Raw genomic sequence first — 21155 nt, 5'->3', positions numbered from 1 at the left:
ATAAACAAAAGAAATCGCCTGTACTCTGCCAATGGATGGAATTAAAAATGGCCTACAAAAATGAGCCTTTGCCAACATCATGCAAAGAGATTTTGGGACCTACTGAAGGTCTCATTGATCGGTCACTTTCAACACCAGGACGACGCTTGCGTAAATTTATAACAAATGCAGAAGAAAACATAACCAACAATATTTTTGCACAACGCCTTTCATTAATCTATTCAGTCCATGAGATTGAGTATAAGTCCTTGGCAGTAGTGGACTATGCAGGTGGGAACAAACACATTACTGACGCATACAAATTGATTGCTGAAGAATGGGATTGCGATTTGGAGAAAGTGAAACTATGGTGGCGACGGGGTAAGGGCTATACTAAGTTGATGCAAGAAGCTGGTCCAGCTATTATATTCGAGCTGGACCTTAATGTTTCGGGTTTGTGAGTTAGCCTGTTCTTTATTAGTTTATTAACCATTAGCTGACATTGCCAGATGCGAACATCGTTTGAGGGACACGCAACGGAACTTATTCACCAAGTGGCTTCAACTTCAAAAGTTCAAGGAAAATAGGATCGAGAAATGCAGATTGGCAGCAAAAATCATACTTGATGGGTTGATAACTTATGGACAAGAGGACTACACCTATGCCTTTTTGAGAGACGCTCCTAGCCGTCTGTTGGACATAGTGAGAAAATACCTGAGCTGGGAAGACAATGGTACCATCACGCCCAAACCCCTTTCCGAACTGCTGGATAACCCGGGCCAGCCATCCAACCAAACAGGGGATTCCCCGAGTCCAAGCCAGCCAGCTTCCCCGATAATCTATACCAGACTGGATTCTCTGGCAATTGCTGCGAGCAACCTAGGTCACTCTGGAGATCAGACAAAGAGCCTGGACAGAGAACACACTTTGACTTCTTCTGAGTCATACAATACTAATATGGAGCAGTCGATGGCTCCCCAGGATTACCCTCATGGCACAGAGGAGCATCCAACCAGCCCTTTTGACCCCTCAGGATACATGGATATGGGAACCTTACCAAGTGCAGGAGGAGTGGAACATCCAGCTGGCTCTTTCGATCCTAATATTGATGATATGGGGCATCCAACTCCCCCTTTCGACCCTTCTAGCTATATGGAGATAGGGTCTTTGCCATATGATGAGACGGGACGTTCGAATCCCCCTTTCGACCCTTCCCGTTATATGCAGATGGGGAGTTTGCCATATGATGATGAGGTGCGACGTTCAACTACCCCTTTCGACCCTTCTATGTATATGCAAAACGGGATACATGGAAATGGGGACTTTGGTAAATATACAGTCAATCACATTTCAATCAGTCACGCTACATGCAAACGGAGGATCTACCCAATTTCAATGCTGACTGCCAAATTCTACCCGTATAGTATTACTAGTGTCAAGCCAACTGCCCTCTTCATACCCGATGAATATTGACGTTAATACTTGCGATCTCAGCCCTACCGTGGACGACCGACAAAGAGATACACTAGTGTTGGAAGAAGCTCGCCAGTTCCGTCATGGTATATATATGTCCCGGGATCTAGGGACCCACCGGGAAGCAGACACGGATCACCAGATATTTTGTTGATCGGGATAATGTATTCAGGGCCGGTTTTGTTGGCGATGGGTATACGCGTGGAAATTCGCCATGCAGTGTAGCCGAAGTGCTTGAAGCGGGGCGTTAGATTGATGTCTAGTTTGGGAAGGTGCTCACTTACACCGAGCTTCAGTTCCTTTAGAAGAGGAACAACATAATCATTGAGGCTTTCATTCGCATATTTCACATTTCCATTGCTCTCAGTCATCTCAACAACTGCTTTGCCAGTCAAAATGGCATCTTGTAACTTCTTGAGTTTTTCGTTTCCCTCTTCTGAAATTTGATGGCACTCTGTCAATGTAGGCATTATAACAAAATGACTTGTTGAAGAATGTGCAGTATGGATCTGTTTGGCATGGTTAGGTTAGCCTGAATATATGTATGAGCAACGAAAAATAAACAATTGTCAGTTCGATGCACCTCCCACAAGGTAAGAAAGGGGAAAAGTCTTGAGGTTTTATAAACTTATCAATACCAGATATGGGGTGCAAAGCTCTCCTCCTAGTTTATCTGTCTTCATGAAAATCAGTATATGCTCCAGAACAGTTGCAAAAATATCATATTGGTAAATAGCGGGGTTTGGTGGGAAAAATTGCTGACACAGCAATCTTTCATCATGTGACAGTGTGTTTTCTTGGACATTTTTGGCATAGTGTGTGGAGAAGTGTTTCTGGAATGTTATTGCCTAACGGAACAAGAATGTGTTTGTCTTGGTTATGACATCGAACAGATCTCTCGAATCCACTGCACCTTCTTCACCCTTTGATCCGACCCGCTTGAATTATGTTTTTGGCCATTCCCCAAAAGTAGTCCTGGAACAGAGGATCGTATATATGTCGTTTTGTAACTGATCAGAGGCTACATGATTGTAATTTGAAAACCATATAGATTACTAGGCAGGGAATGTGTTGAACTTGGTAAGTTCTATTATCAAGGATTCTAGTAGCAGCTTGGAACATGTGTTAGGCATTCCTAGTGGCTACCCCAGGCACGTGCCACCTAACATATAGTGTTGCTCTCGCTTAGATAGTTAACAATCACACAACCAACATTATCCTCCTACAACATGGAATGTCTCATGACATGAAACTAAGCAATACTCCACTGAATCTCCTGCGTACATCTAAGCATGATCTTTCTTATAAATACTGCCTACTTTTCATGTAATTAGCAGAATGATAATAAGCAATTCAATTATTCTATCGATATTCAGTATTTGGGGCAATATTCGGACTTTGTTAGTTCCGACAGAATGAACTTTTGAAAGGGACCTCCATACAGAGTAGTCACTAAATCTGGAAAGGTCTATTAACATGTGTGAGGCTCAAATATGGATGGTTACAGAAGAAGATTTATATTTGCCAGCGCCGGAAACAGATGAGAAGCCTCCAACACCTTACAAGCCACTGAAAAGCAAAGAACCGTCTGTAAGGATGGAACTCGGCGTTGCGCGCAAAAGTGCTTGCTTGGTCTCTTGAATGGGTAGCCGCTGGATGGAGCCTGTCCAAATGCCAAAGAGCATAGAACAGAAGTCCATAAGATCGATCACGCCACTTTCCTCTCCCTTCTCTTTGAAACAGATATGGACAGATGTATGTACATACAAGAAATAGTAGACTAGGCCCATATCGCGTCTTCTGAGACTAGGGTAAACGTTGATCCGTGTTATTTTGGGCGAGGTGGCTAGCTCGTCTCTCGTGCTTCAGGATTATCGCCTATCGCTATGCCACTAAATTCCTGGTACCAACTTTTGCTTTTTGATATAACTCTTTTATCCCTCTCTAATGGCCGATAACAGTTCACCAGATTACAAGGCTCTCTTCCATAGAGCGGAAGCGGAACGAAAGCGGGCAGAAGATCGAGAAAGGCAGGAAGCAGAGTTGCGAAGGCAGGCAGAAGAGCGAGAGGCAGAGGAAAAAGTGCGCAGCCAGCCGACAACACTCGAAGAGCTCATCAAAGGTTGTCATGATTCATTCTCCCGGCCTTTGCAGGTTGGAACGCCATCCCGCTCCACGAAGGGGAGTATTCCACTACCCACTGGGAAATACTGCCCAACAAGTCTTTGCTTTTGGTCAAACTGCCCGGCTCAACTGCAAGAAATTTATGATTCAGTTTCCACTTACCTCCAGCCAGCTGGAAAAGACGCACCTCGGCTATTCACATCTCTTCTTGTGCTAAATGAACTTGGTCGGCGGTATTCTAGCCGAAAACTACGAAGTGAAAAGGATTTGGAACACTACGAGCGAACCGCTGTGGAAGATCATGTCCATGATATCATAGCCGAGCTATGCAAAATACCTGATGCCCGAGAGAGATTCCGGCTTGGAGATGGGATCCTGTTTGAAAATCATGAAAATCTTCTACAGACATCAGAAGAGTCAGATGTACAGCTGCTTGATGAATCCAGCACAAAGCATCCCAAACCAGATTCATTCTGTATTCATCGGATCAACGATTCCACGAATACTTTGATTACAACAGTCGAGTATAAGCCGCCACACAAGCTCTCGGTTGAAAATCTCCGAGCGGGTCTTCGATCGATGAAGCTCTGGGAAGAGATTGTTCAGTCAGACACAATCCCCAAGAGTGATGAGCTGAACAAGGATGAAAAGCTGAGATATAATGCGGAACAGCTGACTTGCTCAGTTTTGGTTCAGGAGTATCATGTCATGATTCAAGCTGGACTGGAGTACTCCTACATAACTAATGGATTTGCTATTGTTCTTCTTCATGTTCCATACAGCGACCCTAGTACACTCTATTACTATCTCTGTGAACCAAACATGGATGTGATTTCAGAAAATCCTGGGGTCTTTTATCAGTCAAAAACAGCTATTGCCAGAATATTATGTCTCTGTCTGATGTCCTTTCTCTCGGATATCCGTGACCAGAAGTGGCGGAATGCTGCAAGATCCCAGCTCCATATATGGAAAACAAGTTTTGACTTTACACGGTCGCAAATCCCCGATGACGAGCTGCAACAAACTCCTCCAGGATCAGAATATGCAAGCTCGGAATATATGCCCTCTGAACATCTGCCATCGTCTCCATTACAGCCCGGCCGTCGAGTTTCTACCCGATCTCAAACCACCTGTGCACCAATGGATACCTCACCTTTGAATGATCATATGGATTCTTCCGACTCCGACTCTAACCAAACAGCGCACGGCCGGAAGCGGGGCTTCAGCCAAGTGATGTCCTCCCCGCCCAACCAGCGTTCATCGGCGCGCCCAGCAGGTCCTAGGCCATCGAGCGGCCAGAGCCAACACACGGCACGTTACTGTACACAGCAATGCTTATTGGGTTTGCAACAAGGAGGTGAATTGGATCATCAATGCCCTAATGTTTCTCTCCACCAGCGGGGTCAGAATGATGATCGACATTGTATCGATGCAAGGAAGCTTGTGCAAATACTGAATGAACAGCTCGATCGTGACCTTGATCATAACTGCACACCATTTGGGACTTGTGGATCGTATGGTGCACCCTTCAAGATCACTTGTGCTGCATATGGCTACACTTTTGTTGGAAAAGGGACAACAGCCGGGTTATGGAAAGTTGTCTCACGTGAAGCAGAAATATACCGGGTTCTTCAAAAAGCACAGGGTTCTGCTGTCCCTGTATTTCTGGGGACGATTGATTTGAAATTGTTCCTTTTCCTCCATGGTGCTGGGGACATCCGCCACATGCTTCTCATGGGTTGGGCGGGGGAAAGTATAGAGAACGTCAAAGACAAGGAAGTGCTAAGTCGTGAGATTTCCAGGTCGAAGAGGGAAATCCGCATGCTGGGAGTGGTACATAAAGACCTGCGGTCTGCCAACATGTTATGGAATAACGAACTGCGCCGGGTTCTGATCATAGACTTTCACCGGTCCGACATAGACCAGCGCCCGAAGAAAAGGCGGGTTGGATCTTTGAAAAGGTCAATCCATCAGGAGGGCATAAAACGACCCTGTAATAACAATGGCTGGACTGGGCGTATCTCTACGACAACAGGGTCAGACGTCCAATTATCACCAGCCACCGCCTAAAGGCACTCCACGTTTTGATCTTCACGTGCCCAACGCGTCAGAACTGTGGGATGGTTAATCTTCTCATTGGGTGATCGCTAGCTAACTATATAGGGGTAATCACGTGCGGTGGAGTGGCCGCCTAACTAGTGCCCAAGAACAACAAGGGGCTTCGCTTGTCAGTTAACATATTTCACCACTTTCTCGAACGGGTATAGACGAACAAGACAAACACGTGGGAGCCCTACGCTTCTTATGTTAGGTCACTGGGGCAAAAGAGCTCTCTCACACCAGCGCCATGCTGGTAGTAGAGGGGACGAACCAATCCAAACCCCCCCAACATCTTAGAGGTAGAACCAATACAACTACCATTTATATCATGTGCTTTACTTCCTTTCACAACATCAAATTACAATCCGTCTTTCGCCCAGCGACCCGATATCACTTTCTCAAAAGGATCCAAGTAACGGTGGAGCATAACAATATCAAACTTCCGAAATTATTAGCGCTCTAGTCGTTCTTTACTGAAGATAAACTTTGCCCAGTATGCGAATCAGAGATCTATCTATCTTTTCCACAGTAGAAATTGTACTCAGCATCCAGAATTCGAGAAGAGAAGTATGCTGAGAAATCCCAAATAGCAGGCTGACCGGAAAATTGTTGACCCATAGACTAGGAGCCACAAGGCGGGCAAAAGTTGTTCACTTGAACTGCGCAATGTTGGAGGGGTTAAAAAAGAAATTGAAACCTGATGATTTCAAAAGAGAAAATTATAAGTTCCCAGCATTTCAATATATTCACCAGAAGTCTACATAATAATTCCCCTGATCTCAACAAGTGGTGACGCTAAAAGGCATTTGAATGCACTTCTCTTTTCCATAGCCAGATAACATAAGAGAAAAGGTAAGAAGCAAGCAAATGAGAAGGACCCACTTTTCATGTTCAGAACTTCCTCCCGTTCAACTCCTTTCCCAGAGAAGGATATGATGATTGCAAAGTAATATCACATCCTGCCAAGATGTGAAGCCAGAAGAGTGCAAGATTGATAGTTAGATGCTTTGATCTGTTTTCACCCCATGGGATCACAGCTATTTGGACATTGCCTTCATTCACATCGAAGTTTCCATCAGCAGTATAAGCAGAGGGGGAGGATCTTATATTGCTTGGTGATGACAGTAGCAAACTGGGAGAATCAAGTGACATATTTGACAGCGCAGTGATAGAAACAATACTATTCTGCCTAACTCTGGTTCTATGCTCTGGGGTAAGGTATCGTTCGTCCCTCTGCTGAGATTGTGGATGCGGAATCACTACTCGGAATGGTGGACTTGAATCTGTTCTAGGTGAAGGTGTTGTGGGTTCTTGTGAAAGCCGATTGAATTGTCTGATTGGAGTGGCAGGAGGCTGACTGGTCCGTGCTGGACGGTCAGCAGCCAGTGAAACCCCTTCATATTCTGAAAGTGTCCTTCTGATACAAACTAATTCTTTGTCCGATATGATATAAGCGTATCTGGTGTTGAACAGCCTCGCATAGTGAACCACTTGACGGAGTGGTTTATAGAATTCCTCTTGTTTTGAGTGATCGTGTTGCTGATCTGTGTTCCACTTCCCAGACACTTTGGTATCACCCGGAACCCGATTGCTGGGGGGAAAACCCATGTTAGAATAAACCCCAGCCCAGTCCGGCAAAACTGTCTCGCCACGAAGGCTAGAGTGATTGCCTAAGGTCCAAGATATCGCCGGGATGGTACTTGATGCCTTGGATGCTAGCTCCAGAGCGCAGTCGACAATGGTATGATTCCATTTCAAGAGGACAGCAGTAACAGTTGGCTCATTGACAATACAACAAGCGGAGCGTCGAACTGGTGCGGGGGAGTCAAACTCATGTTGCTGGTATGGCTGAGTGAGGACATTGCCTAGCATAGCAATCAAGTTTTCATAGGTAAAATCCATCCATTCCTCAACGCCCTCCAAATCTTCCCAGTCTCTATTAAACGAATTAGTCCCTTTTTTGGCATTGGTTCGATCCAAACTGGGGTCAACGACTGAAAGATATTCAAGCAGGGTAGACATGACCGCGGATTGGAAAGGGTAATAATTATTCTTCAAATAGAGTCGTTTGGGGTAAAAGGGCAAAATCAAGCAATAATTGAAGCTTAAATCGATCAGAACAAGACGAGGACCGGTATATTTATTTCTCCAAGGAGGTTAAGCACTTAGGAAAGATGCCCGAGAACTATGGAAAAAGCCTTCACCTCATGAAAACAGTCTATTGCTGTTTGGCGTGATGAGCACCATTTGTATACTAAACAAGGTTTGGACGACGGGTGGGGAGTGAACGTGCTCAACGAAGAGTGCCAAGCTCGTTTGCGGAGTTGCATTGCGCTTTCCTAGCGCGCTCAGTTGCTCTGTTGATTTTCACAGCTTTAATCAATCTAATTGGTCATGATAATATGGATTTCCAATCGGACCGCCGATCCGATGACCTCCAGACACAGTTCAAAGCCCCAAGAACCCCGCCTTTTAATTTATCCTCCATGGAACATCTCAGACTAAATTTGCGTGTATCGTCGGTGATCACCAATTAAAAGTCTTCCTCTACGTTAATGCCAAGGACCACCGACAGGATACAATGTTTCCCATAGTTGATACCCTGGTGGTACCCTGCACGGCAAGCCAATCATAAGCGGAGTCGATTGATATCACGTGGATACGGCCATAACCTCGCCCACACTGATTAGGCCACAAACCTCCTAGCATTGCTATTCACTCTTTCCAGAGATTTTATCTGCTTGCACCGACACCACGACTACTTCTTTACTTTCTATGGATCTCCAGCGGGCGTTCTCATCTAAACGCAAGCATACATGCTGGACTGTGTGGTTAAAACACCACAAGATGAAGTGTCCTTTCATCAACGATCTTAGCCACCTCCTGCCTGATATCGAGTTTCTAGAGCTATTGTTCACTGGAAGCCATAGCTATCTCTTCAAAGTACGACTTAACCGCAAAATATATGCTCTCAAATTGGTACAAAACACCTTAGCGGCATTCCTCTGCTCAGTTAAACCCTTGCTTACAATAATGATATCCTTAGTACACCTTGACACAACCTGACTGGCCGGAATCACGGTTCGAAAGAAATGCATGGGAGAAAGACCCCTTCATCGTTGAATGTCAAGTGTATGATTACTTGATTGGAAACAATCTAAGCGGAGTGGTTGGGCCTTGTTGCCATGGCTGGCTCAAGCTTGATAAAGCCCAGGAACAAAGCTTGGAATGGAAGCTAGAATGGCGGCGGAGAATAAATACAGCTGAAGACCCTATTTGTGGACTGTTGCTTGAATACATTGATGGGTGTACCATCGACAAGGCTAGAGTTACTCCCGCTGGAGCCCAGAGTTTGCGAGATCAGCTCGATCATCTACACAATATGGACATCGCCCATGGTGACCTGTTTCCACGAAATATAATGGGATCAAATGATGGCCGTGCATTTCTTGTTGATTTCAGCTCTGCAAAGTTATGGCCTCACAGTTCCTTTATGATACGCAAAAGAGAAGATTTCCTATGCTACACTCAAAGTGAGAAATGCAAACTTGAACTACTTTTGTTTCGCCTTCAAAAGGTAAAGCTCTTCCCCCCTTGATTCATGCGAGATTTTAGCTTATGGAAACCAGTTAAAACGGCACCAAGGCATGACATTCAGCACAACTGAAAGTGAGGAACAAGCATACGGTCGCCCGGTGTGTTCCTGGGCAAATGCAAATTACGCGGTTGTTGAGTAAGAAGTCTTTTGCAGGAGATATCTATGTATGGTAATCCAGTATCAGCGTCCATTAAAAACACATTACCGGGTCAGACACAGACATCACAAGTGGCGGAATGCTGCAAGATCCCAGCTTCATATTAGGATCCTACACACAGATGTCCAGAGTAGCATCTGAGTAGAGTTGGAAACGGGCCCTTGAGAAACAGTGTGAAGGTGCTGTTGCCTTCTTGTCAAATTGTTCTTCTTTTTGCCTGTGGATTGAACTGTCCAAATATATTTTTATTTCACCAATTAATTTCACATATTTTTAATTTTTACAACTAAGAATAGAACTACACAGCTGGAAAGATCCGAATGTTTAGGTCTAGATAATCCAGCAACAGCAACTCGTACCTGAATTACACATCAACCAGCAATAACAATTGGGTTTCAGAAAGTCACTTTGTCTTCCGCGTCTGATTTTATCTCACGGACAGCCACGGCAAGGAACCAACAATCTCAATAACCCGATGTCAATTCCCATTCATTTCATTCATTGTACTCATTCTCGACGTACCTTGCTGAACAGTCAGCAATAAAGCCCACTGGATATGGAAATATTGCTTACCGGAACTCAAATGTTACATGCTACATCTCGATTTGCTTTCGCAGAGGCCTGTAGATCGGCATCATATTGTTCTTTACTCCCTCTTTCTATCGTCTCGAGTATCGCGGACATTTGTTTAAATATTTCAATCATTTCGAGCACCCGACTATTTTCCAGTCGACATGCAGAGTATGGTTTATTATGGTTTAAGAATATGAATATACATATTCAGAACCGGAGAGGTTTTTATATCTCTTCGGAGCTAGACAAAATAGACCAACGGAAATGGTTCGAAGAAAAACCAACGTGAGAGGCAAAGAAAAGAGGGGGAAGAGCAAACAAATAAAGGAACAAACAAACAAAGACATGCAAAGAAAGTACCATACCATGGGCGTAGGCAAGATAGACCCTCGGCTGGAATGTGATAGGCGATGTCAATGGAGCTCGTGGGCCGGATTCAAATACACTAAGCAAACAAAGATCGAACAAAGGGAACCAAAGCAAACGAGAAGACAATCAAGACAGGAAAAGTACGGAACGAATCAGAGCCGAAATTGATATTGACATGTACGCAGATTCTAACCAATTGATTTTACAATCTTGCGTCCACCGCCCCTGCGTGATCCCGTTTTCTGCCTGAAATGCTTGTGGCCCGCTAGAGCGGTCGGTGAAGGCCGTTTGTCCTTCCACTCCGTGTGGAATTCTTTGACCAACTCCTCGCAGCCCGGGATCAAATCACTCTGTGGTTGCCATGTAGGCATCCATGCAACACGGTACTCCAGAGTTGCCTTGCCCCCTCGCATGTGGATCCGGGAATCCAGTACCTTTTTGACCCGCCAACCCTTCTGAGCCGCACCGACGTGGTCAACCGGGATTAGAGGTCGACTCCGTGGGCGTGGAGAGACACCGGTGTGGGGTCCAGCGGAAGTGGTCACTTCGTCTGTGGTAATGAGAGGGGTTTCTGTTGAGGGTCAGTGGGAGACCGCGGGACAGGAATTGAAGAACGCTTACCTGAAACTTCTCGTAATGCCAGCGAGGCTCTGCTAACCCTAGCCATCCCATCCAGCTCGCCACCTCGATTCGTGGACGTCTCGCGGACAGACAGCATTGATGGGTAAGTCGGCGTATCTGCAGACTCACCTCTCTGCTCATCATCGTGGCTAATCACCATCGAGTCATCTACAACAATTGGGTCATCTGAGAGATCAGTAGAACATAGCTGAGTGAGCCTGGTGACGGACCTCTACTTTCACCTGCCTGGCATGTGTGAAGCCCAAATTCAGGGACGCTTTCCGCAGCTATATCCGCCTTTACCGGTATATCACGGCAGCCACTGGAAGAATCACGAAGATCCGATCTGCAGGGGACTGCGGCATGGTTGGTGATATTTCTCCGGCTCCTGTCAAGTGGTTGAGTCCCGTCATCCGACAAGATCTGCTCCAGAATCCTGTCAAAATCATTTTGTAAATTGTCGGGCGACTGGGAGTGTTGACTTGCATGGAAGATGGGAGATGGAGCAGATGGAGACAGGCGAGGGGGCAAAGAGTGTCCGAGCTGTTGTGAGGGGTGGGATAGGGAAGAGGAAATGTCGGCGGTGGGAAAGGGTTTCTGTGCTGGGGGATTGAGGGGTGTGGGGATTGTAGCAAGGCTCAGGTTCTGTGGTTTATGGGGATTCAGGAGATTTGGTGGTCGGTAGAATTGGACATTGTTCATGGTGACCGCAGGCATTCTTTGCTCTGTACGGGCGTGTGTGCGTGCTTTTCCGTGGGATTTGGGGTTCGGGAAGATGTGATTCTCGATCTGCAAACATTGCTTCTGGGGGGGAAAGCTGGCCATTTTATAGAGCGACAACCAGCCCAGCCGCTGGCAGAGTGTGGCGAACAGCCGTCCCCACCCCACTTCGTAGTTAGACCCGGCATCCTTGGAAAAGCTCATCTCCGCAGTCCGGCCAGGGAGCCAACCGCCCGCTCAGCGGGAATCAATTGCAATGAAACACATGACAATGCAAGCTGTCGAGCCTGGGTTCCTCTGAACCACACTGTCGATCGGTCCAGAGCCACGGAGCATCAGAAGTTCACCGGGGACCACAAACCCAGAGAGATGCCCAGCAAGACCGCGTGTTATTTCAATCCTGGGTATCCATGGATATGAACGTAGATGGTCATGGGTTCGTAGAGTCGACGACGAATGGATTGGACATGATGGATACATGCGGTGGCTCGGACGCCTTTGGATCATACAGGAAGCTCCACCTCACTGTCACACGACCGCTGCGCCCCCAGCTCGCTCCACCAGCTGGAGTCGCCTCAGCGCCCGGTTCACCAATGAATAAAATCGTTGGCCTGGCGATGGCCCACAGCGCGAAGCTGGAAAACCATGCCTGAATACAAGGATACACGGTCGACAACAGAACGGCCAATGCGACCATCGAAATCAGCCGGAGGTCCAGTCATTGAAGGCGGCATTCTACGTCCAGACCTCTCCCAGTCACCTCCTAGCATACACCCGCGTTCCTCGTCATCTCGCTACACCGCAGGTGGGGTGTCAGATCCATGTAATTTCGGGTTTCGCCGACATGAGGGATTTTCGCCATTGGTCAACGACGAGCATGCGCCCACAGTTGCAGGCGCACACCTCCCATGTCATATCCCAGCGTACAGCCGCATTCCTCGTAATTTCGCTACGCCACAGGGGGGGTGTCGGATGAAGGCAATCTCGAACTCCGCCGTCGTGAGGGATTTTTGCCATTGGTCGATGGCATGATGCGCATGCGCATGCGCCGAATGGCAGTTCGAACGGAAGAAGAAGGAGGAGGACGACGGCAATGCGAATGAACCACAGCAGTAACAGAGCGAGGAAATGAAGAATTCGGGCGCAACGCACGTAGTTGTAATCCTCCAGACTCACATGGCCTGCCGAGAAGACGGAACAGAGCGGAAGGCACAGATCCGAGAGATTTGAAAAGGGCAGAGGGATTATTTTTCTCTGGCGAGGAAAATGTGACGGTGAAACAGTTCGGCAATGGAGATCGGCAGATTATTTCTGGCCGGGACAGCGGGCTGAGAAGGTGGGAAGGGGTAAGTGGGAAGGGAGAAGGAGAAAGCGGGACAAGAAGGGTGAGACGGAGGAGGAAAATTGGGAAGATGGAAGGTGCGTGGGCGAAAAGGGAAGAGGAGCGACCTTATATAGATATTCCGGCACACGTCGATGATGTAACTCAGGGCGGCGAGGTCAGGGCGCGCCAAACCCGAAGGGGTGACGGCAGGGCCCAGTGGGCCAATGGGCGGCGTCCGCGACGGCAGGCCAGGCCCGTTCGGGGATGCCCAGAAGGCGAGGGCCACATGCGGCCGCGTACTCACCGTCCGATTGTTTACATTTTTAATTTTGTGGAGAATGAAGTCATTGTAAATGAGTTTGAGTCAGATAAGCAATAGAAGAATACAGTTCAGAATAATTGAAAAATATTGACAGCTGATCTTTCAGATCACAAAAATATTGAAGATGAATTCAGTGATTTTAATATATATAATATAAATATTTATTATGACTGACACAGTCATTGCCACTCTATTGAAGATCTATCATTGAATGATTGATGAAAGACTGTCAAGATATATGATTATTCATCATCTTCAGTATCAACTATAATAAGCTCAGACACTCTTATTAATAAGCAGTATCAGTTGTTTGATTTGATCATTGATTATTTCAGACAAGAACTCACTGACATATCTTGACTGTCTCTACTTCTCAATATTGATGATCAAGAAGAAACTGATAAGTTATATATTATTGATATTATTAGTAAACATTTTGATTATATAATATATCAGCAGAGAAGAGCATCTTCAATAATCTGATCTACTTCAACAGATATAACAGCTTTCAATATTCAAAGTATCATACTTTACAGTTTATTATATCTATCTGTTTGAACTATATATCAGCCACTGTCATCTGAAACACTGTCATTCTTTCAGAAAACACTGTGTCATATGAAATACATCATCATTGATAAAAAATCAATGCTTGATTTCACAATGATTAGTCAGATTGATTACTGACTTAAAGAGCTATATTCACAGTGTGATAATATATTCTTTGATGAATGAAGTATTCTGTTGATTGATGATTTCTATCAGCTTTTCTCTGTTGAAAACTTCTCTCTATACTTGATTTCTCCTCATCCACAGATTGATGATGCTGTTGATATATACTATTTCTTATCCACCACTCTCATTCTTCAGCAGATTATATATCAGTGTAGAGGTGATGATCAATCAACTTAATTTAGACAGATGCTGAGCAATCTGTAAACTAACACTCTAATATAAGATAATTGATAATTGTTTCTCTTCAGAATAAAGCACAATCTTCATTTCAATGAGATCATTCTGTTTGAGAATATCATTTGCATATATTCAAAAAATGAGAATGTCCATTTATATAATATATCAAGACTCAGAGTATGCAATTGATCAGTTAAAATAATATCTGTCAATCATCTGAAATATAAATCAGCAAAGACAGTTACAGCAAATGAGATACAGAATCTATTCAATATTATTTATTTAAGTATTGACTGTTGAGTGATGCTTACATATAATTTATGAACTGACAAAGATCTTGTTAATAAGTCATTTAATACTATATATGATATTATTTGAGTTGATTTCTGCAATCTCATACTCACACTTCTGCATGCAATACTGATCAAATTTGATGAGTATATTGACTCAGAAGTCATTGTTGATCTTATTGATAATCAGTCTATTATTCTCATATTCTGTTCATGAATAAAATTCAATCTGAATAAAAATCATTGTACTTGAGAGCAATTTTCTGTTACATTTGTATATATTATTACAGTTTACAAAAGTCAGAGTATGACTTTGAACAGAGCAGTTTTGAATATATATAACACAGATTTTGTATCTGATTTTGCTTATATTATCTGTTTCTATATCAGATCTCTCAATAGCCTAATGTTTGATCAGAAGTTTGATTATATATACTTTCAAATGCCAATGATAACAGTTATATTAAACTGTTATGAAAATGTAAGATACAGAAGTCAGCAGCAAAACATTGAGCAGTATATAAATAGTATATATATTGCTGTGAGAGTCTTCAGAAGTCCTCAGCAGTCTTCAATTTCAGAATAACTTCTCTTAATTATTACAAAATATCTATTCAAATTTGAAAGCTGATCAGTAAGTATATTATACACTTGAAATACTCTTTTTAAAATTTTCATGATTTCTCTGATATATCTGTTAATGAGATCATCATGTTTGAAGTTCTGCATACTGAATTATAGCTTGATTGATTAACATAATCAATATATATTTTACAAGTATACATTTTTTCTTATAAGTCTGATTGTTTCCTTCTTTGAAGATATATAATAATAGTCATTATATTATGTTTTCTGTCAGTTGATTCCTGAGATGATTTCATTGAAACTTAGATGTGTTTAGAATATAACACTGTCTTGAATATGTTTAGAATATAATACTGATCTGAATAGAACTCTTTGTGAACAACTTGTTAATCTTGAATAGTATATATCTATTCTATATCTATTCTATTTGATATCTATCTATTTCATTGATTGAGTTGCACAGATATCTTGAGACAGTCTCTGATTTCATTCATTGTGTTCTATCTGCTTAGTCACTCACTATACTGACTCATTCACTCAACTTCTATAAAACTACTCTTCTTCTTATCTTTTATTTTTCTTGTCTTAGAGAAATTGCATTATCTACCTCTTTTTGTGCAGCACATCAATCTCATCATTATATCATCAAATAAGTTGACATTTTTCTTTGCAAGGCATTCTACAGCTGATTAGTATAATTTAAATGATGAAAAATATGTGGAAAATACAAGTATTTGATGTTCTTGAACTGTGATTCAAAAGTTAACTGGGTTGTGAGCTTGTTTAACTCATCTATATCTTATATTCTGCATAATATCTTTGAATTATCTGCTAATGAATCTGTTGACAGCAAATACAGTATCTCTATCTCTGCCTCTGCCCTCATCTCTAATAAATAAGTGCAATATTGTAAGTTTAAATGATATAGATCTTACATTGAAACTGAATGTTGATTGAAATAGCATTTAAATCTATTTCACATGTGTTGCTGATAGCTAATATATAATATAGTCAGTTTATTCATTATGACTGACATCATGAAGGCTCCTCCAACTATTCTCTCACATCATTTATATATCTCTTTTCATACATCTTCTGAATTTAACATGGATGTTGATCAGTTTGAAGAACAAAATATGTTGAAGTCTTCTTCAATTATTTCTCTGTGTTAATGTATCATTACAGTTTCATCACAATCAACAGCAGAATCAATCAATGTAGTAAAGACTGCTATAAAAACAGATATACTAAAAAAATTCTGAATTGTCAATGAATCTGAACTTATAACTTGACTTCAGAGTTTCTTGATTCATTCATACTATTTTGAATTCTACATTCATCATCTAAGTTTAGAACATGTCAAAGAATTGAAAGCATGTGTGAAAGATTCAATTTTTACAAATATTGAGATCTATTTACTTGAAGAAGAGTGTGATGAATGAGCATGTTTCTCTACAGAGGAACTGAGTTTTGAAATATATAAGATAACCAACTTTTATTATTGTTTCATTATTAAAATAACATTCTGAAACTGCCAAGCATAAGACAGTGTGTATTATCAAAAAAATATTCAAGAACAAGAATATTATAGATAAATGTTTATTCTTCTCAAATAATTGATCAAGAAACATATGTCAAGTTGTTTGACAGAATGTGTAAGAAAAGGCCTCTCAGAATTAAAATTTTATTCAAATCTTTCTTTATATTTCAAGTCTGCAGATACAGATGATGATGCTGTGGAAGTCTTCCTCAGCAATTCAAATACTCTATCAATCAGCACTCACTCATTCATTGCAATAAATGAATCAAGTATAATTTCAAATGCTGAAGATCTGATGCAAGAAACTCCCACTACTATATAAGAAGATATTGATATCACAAGTGAGAAGTGAAAGAATGAACTTTTGATATCAGTCTAGCAGTTAGAACTTATATGCTTGTCTGATATTGTTGATCTCAGAGAATTTTATTGATGATGAATCAATGTCTATAAGGTTATTCATGCCTTACAGAAGACAACAGATATGACAGAGATAGAATCAGAGAAAGACAACAGCAATTTCTTTATATTTACAAATATAAATTATCTGCAGGCTGAGTTCATTGACTGAGATCAACAAATATTAAATAACTGATTAGATGAGATTATTCATTCAACACAGAAGTCAGTAGATAAATTCTACAAGACACAAATATTTCTAAACAATCTCAATATACAACCCTCAAATTATGAAGAAGCATATGAAATACTGAAAATAATAAACTCAGATGTGTTAAGAATATCTGATATATAACACAATGTGGAATTCAAATTTTGACAGTCAGTGACTGTAAATATAATATGTGATTTTTGAATAAACAAATTACTGTATGAATGTATAATTGCAGATCTGATGAGCCTTGATAAGACATAAATGACTATTGTATATATACTCAGTGTAAGTTAATCTAGTCTCTGAAGACTCTCACAATCTATTGTATGAAAAGCAATGTTAATCAATACATTTACAGCTGAACAATGAAATACAAGAATTAGTATGTTCAAAATCAATTATTTTGATTATTTCATCAGCTCTTCTTGATCAGTGATATACTGAAATCAGCATTATATTCAACATTCTCAATGTATAAGTTTATTATAATAATATGCAAGATGACAGATCTGACTGCAGACTTGTGCAGAGATGATTAATAAGATACAATGAAGTCTTTTGACAGCAACAGTCATTGTGATAAATTATTCTTACTTTCTATCAGAGTTTGTCTGCATGTAATGACTCAAATATCATTCAATTATAGATTGCTGAAGATTGAAGTAGATTAGAACATAATTGCTCATATAATCTATTGGAATTATTTGAAACTGCTGTGTTTGATGAAGTTTATATATTATGAAATAGAGAGACAGTTATAGCTTGCATCTGCTTTGATCTGAAAGCAGAATATCACATCATATTAAGTGCCATTCTCTATATAAATAACATGAGCAATATAAAGAATCTCACAAGATTTATTTCATCATCATTCTCAACTCTTTCATGAGATAACAGCAGTCATCTAGCAAAGTACAGTGTCAATCACAAATTCAATCCTTTTGAAGTAAATATGTGTGAATCATCTGCTATATTTCACATAACTGCTGAGGCACTTGACTTCTTGATATAAAGAACACCACTCACAGATACACAGATTGACTTTTATATCTTCAAATTTCTGAAGATATATTTGATTTACTGAACACTAATAAGCTGCCTCTCATCAGTGATTGAGTCAAAAATTGAGAATGACATTTCTGTGACACAGTATTGTGTTGTGGAATGCTGGTTTATCACTTGACAACTGAAAAAATATCATAATTTAACTAAGCATCTATACTAAAGACTAGTTTTGAAACTATCAGATGACTGAATTTTTATAAACATGGATAAATACAGACAACTGACTCTGTTCATCTCTTGACTTGGCTATATATATTATCACAAGTTTATTATAATCAGTAAGATTTCTCTGACTCTGATGTAAGCTGAATGTATGACTCTTTTTACTGAATGACTAAATTCATATTGCTTCACTCAGTATAAAGCTGTAGAAGACTCTATCAGAGACTCTCAGCTGATGCTTCTCTTTCTCTCTGAAATAAACATCTCAAGTTCTGAGAACTGAAAAAAGACACTTATATTGATGCTATGTGAGGTTTCTTGACTCCACATCTTGATGAAACAGCTCAGTTATGAAGTATTTAAACTCAATAAAAAGTTGATTGTTTGATGTGATGAATCAGATGAACAAGTGCTTGTGATAGAAGTATATACTCTTATAGACATTTCATATTGTATCTTTCATATCAGTCTGAAACCAAGTGAATGTGTGGTGATGATGACTAAATTTAATAAAAACAGAGAGAATTCAATGACATTTATCACCTTCTATCAAGTTGAAAGTGTCAGATTCAACTTATAATATCTTTGTCAAAATACTCATTGCTATAATATAGTAAGTAATCACTCTATAATCAATCAAGCCATTGAACACATTCTTCACATTGAGCAAACTAGAATTATCAAAATTTATGAATATCTTGTTTTCAATTTCTTTAATGTTCATAAGCTGCAGAAGTCAGATTTGAGATATATCTCAGATCTTATAGCTGAGTTGAATCAGACAATATTCAGAATGCATAAGAAAGAGGATTTTGAGAAGAATATAGATGGGATTGAAAAACTATATCTAGATTCTTGAGTTAAATTGAAAAATAAGACTATCTGCCATTTAAACAATGATGAAGATATACTGAAGAATGCAAGTTCATTGAATAATAATATCTTGATTACTGAGTTGATGAAGTTGTTCTGAGGAATGAATAATGATATTGATATGAACAGTGTTTCAGTTTCACTGAGTGAAATTATTATCAACTAGTAGAGAAGTCACTGATCTTATTTATTTTCTTTTAGAGTTGAAATTTGAAAATAGCCAGGGTTAGAATAGATAGAGTAATGATGTTATTAGTTAATTAGTTTATTTTTTTAATGAGAATAAATAGTATTGTGACTTCACAATCTTGCTTTGTTCTGCTCAGCTGTATATTTTATAAAGCTTCTGCTATACAGTGTTGTATCTGAGCTGTCCACCTCTTCAAAGCAACTAAAGATGCATTTCATTCTCTTGAATTTAGAGGTTCATTTGCCCACCCTCTGAAGGGGGGGTGCTGGGGGCAGACTGCCTCTAGTAAAAATATAATGAAAGAAATCACTGTCTATCATTGCACATATATTGACTAGATTATTTACAATAACAGAGATTATAATTGTATCTACTTACATCTTCTACTCAAATCTTCAGCTGACTTGTTGTTTCTTGAACTCTTATCTATATTTTAGAGTGAGAGCTCTTCTTTTCTCTGTTCTTGTCTATCCACAGATAACACAGTGTTCATATATATAAGAGATTGACTTAAAAGAACTGCATTTGAGCACTGATTTGCAAAGTGCTCTGATTTATTGCAGTGTATACAGACTTCTCTAGTAATTCAGTCAGCAGTATTCTTATCTAAAATATTGAAAACTCTTGAGCATCTGACATTTACATGAGAGATTCAGTCCATTGACTCTGATTTGAATATGAAGATTATTATGAAATAATTTGAAATATATATATTTATTTAGTAAAATCCTTTGTGATTCTGAAATATACAGAATTGAGACAGATTGTTATTGAGTAGATGAAGATTCATGCAGTATTCACTGTATATTGAAAGTTTCAAGCACTCTATACTTTGATTATACAGCTGAAAGTTTAAATTCTTGAACAGTATATTAATCTTAATAATATTGTCTCAGTTCTGTCTGTCTGCTTCTAAGAGCTTGCAATTAAATTCAGATAGATAGATTACTAACACAGTATTCTTCTGATAAATCTCATTTAGTCAGTCTAATATCTTGACTTGAAGTATAGAATTAAGAAAAAGAATATCAAACTGTTGAAAAACTAGCTCTGATATACACTGATTATTCAGACAGTAATTCATTTAGAGTTGAAATTTTGCTAACACATTGCTATTTAATCTGCTATAAATATATCACACTTGATTCAATAGTGAGTCTATTACTTGGCTATTGATATTCAACTTAATGTTTGCTTTTAACTTTTATACAAGATATAATGCTAGATCTTCTGTGTATTTATCAAGAATTGAAAGCTTCTCTCTTGAAAACTTCTCATGAGATGCAGATGTAGAGGGAATAATGAATGTAGATATACTTATCTCAGTAAGCTGTTGTTATAGCTCAGTTATCTACAGTGCTTGCTGCTGAAGAATGCTTTATAGATTTAGATTATTATCCATTATATTCAAATACAGCAGATGCTTATAAATCTGTTGATAACTCATTTCAGTATCTAAAGATATATAATTCTAGAGAATGAAATATTTATAGACATTCAGACTCTTATAAATACTATTTATAGTATTGCAGCACTAAGTTTATCAAGCTTCTTTGTAAATACTA

The 21155-nt window shown here is 40.3% G+C and overlaps 6 protein-coding genes across 6 annotated transcripts; 4 read left to right on the top strand and 2 right to left on the bottom strand.

The window, feature by feature from the left end:
* Positions 1 to 47: 47 nt before the first annotated feature.
* On the top strand, positions 48 to 1780 carry HCBG_05156 (uncharacterized protein; the record flags this gene model as incomplete). Its single annotated transcript, XM_045432205.1, has 4 exons — positions 48 to 436; positions 489 to 1306; positions 1404 to 1538; positions 1758 to 1780. 4 exons carry the CDS (start codon positions 48 to 50, stop codon positions 1778 to 1780), a joined length of 1365 nt encoding a protein of 454 aa, XP_045287417.1.
* Positions 1781 to 3399: 1619 nt separating this feature from the next.
* On the top strand, positions 3400 to 5646 carry HCBG_05155 (uncharacterized protein; the record flags this gene model as incomplete). The annotated part of the gene is made up of 1 exon (XM_045432204.1): positions 3400 to 5646. One exon carries the CDS (start codon positions 3400 to 3402, stop codon positions 5644 to 5646), a length of 2247 nt encoding a protein of 748 aa, XP_045287416.1.
* A 1318-nt stretch (positions 5647 to 6964) lies between these two features.
* On the bottom strand, positions 6965 to 7698 carry HCBG_05154 (uncharacterized protein; the record flags this gene model as incomplete). Its single annotated transcript, XM_045432203.1, has 2 exons — positions 6965 to 7033; positions 7105 to 7698. 2 exons carry the CDS (start codon positions 7696 to 7698, stop codon positions 6965 to 6967), a joined length of 663 nt encoding a protein of 220 aa, XP_045287415.1.
* Positions 7699 to 8427: 729 nt separating this feature from the next.
* On the top strand, positions 8428 to 9413 carry HCBG_05153 (uncharacterized protein; the record flags this gene model as incomplete). The annotated part of the gene is made up of 3 exons (XM_045432202.1): positions 8428 to 8619; positions 8723 to 9253; positions 9306 to 9413. 3 exons carry the CDS (start codon positions 8452 to 8454, stop codon positions 9411 to 9413), a joined length of 807 nt encoding a protein of 268 aa, XP_045287414.1.
* A 1148-nt stretch (positions 9414 to 10561) lies between these two features.
* On the bottom strand, positions 10562 to 11918 carry HCBG_05152 (uncharacterized protein; the record flags this gene model as incomplete). Its single annotated transcript, XM_045432201.1, has 3 exons — positions 10562 to 10944; positions 10995 to 11162; positions 11225 to 11918. The coding sequence occupies 3 exons, from the start codon at positions 11916 to 11918 to the stop codon at positions 10562 to 10564; spliced, it is 1245 nt and encodes a 414-aa protein (XP_045287413.1).
* Positions 11919 to 12359: 441 nt separating this feature from the next.
* On the top strand, positions 12360 to 13417 carry HCBG_05151 (uncharacterized protein; the record flags this gene model as incomplete). The annotated part of the gene is made up of 2 exons (XM_045432200.1): positions 12360 to 12637; positions 12916 to 13417. The coding sequence occupies 2 exons, from the start codon at positions 12360 to 12362 to the stop codon at positions 13415 to 13417; spliced, it is 780 nt and encodes a 259-aa protein (XP_045287412.1).
* Between the last annotated feature and the right edge of the window lie 7738 nt (positions 13418 to 21155).

The sequence above is a fragment of the Histoplasma capsulatum genome (assembly GCF_000150115.1).
Source record: "Histoplasma capsulatum G186AR genomic scaffold supercont2.6, whole genome shotgun sequence".
In the NCBI taxonomy this organism is placed as follows: Eukaryota; Fungi; Ascomycota; class Eurotiomycetes; order Onygenales; family Ajellomycetaceae; genus Histoplasma; species Histoplasma capsulatum.
The sequence above is the reverse complement of the archived record's forward strand: the minus strand, read 5'-3'. Positions and strand labels throughout refer to the sequence as shown.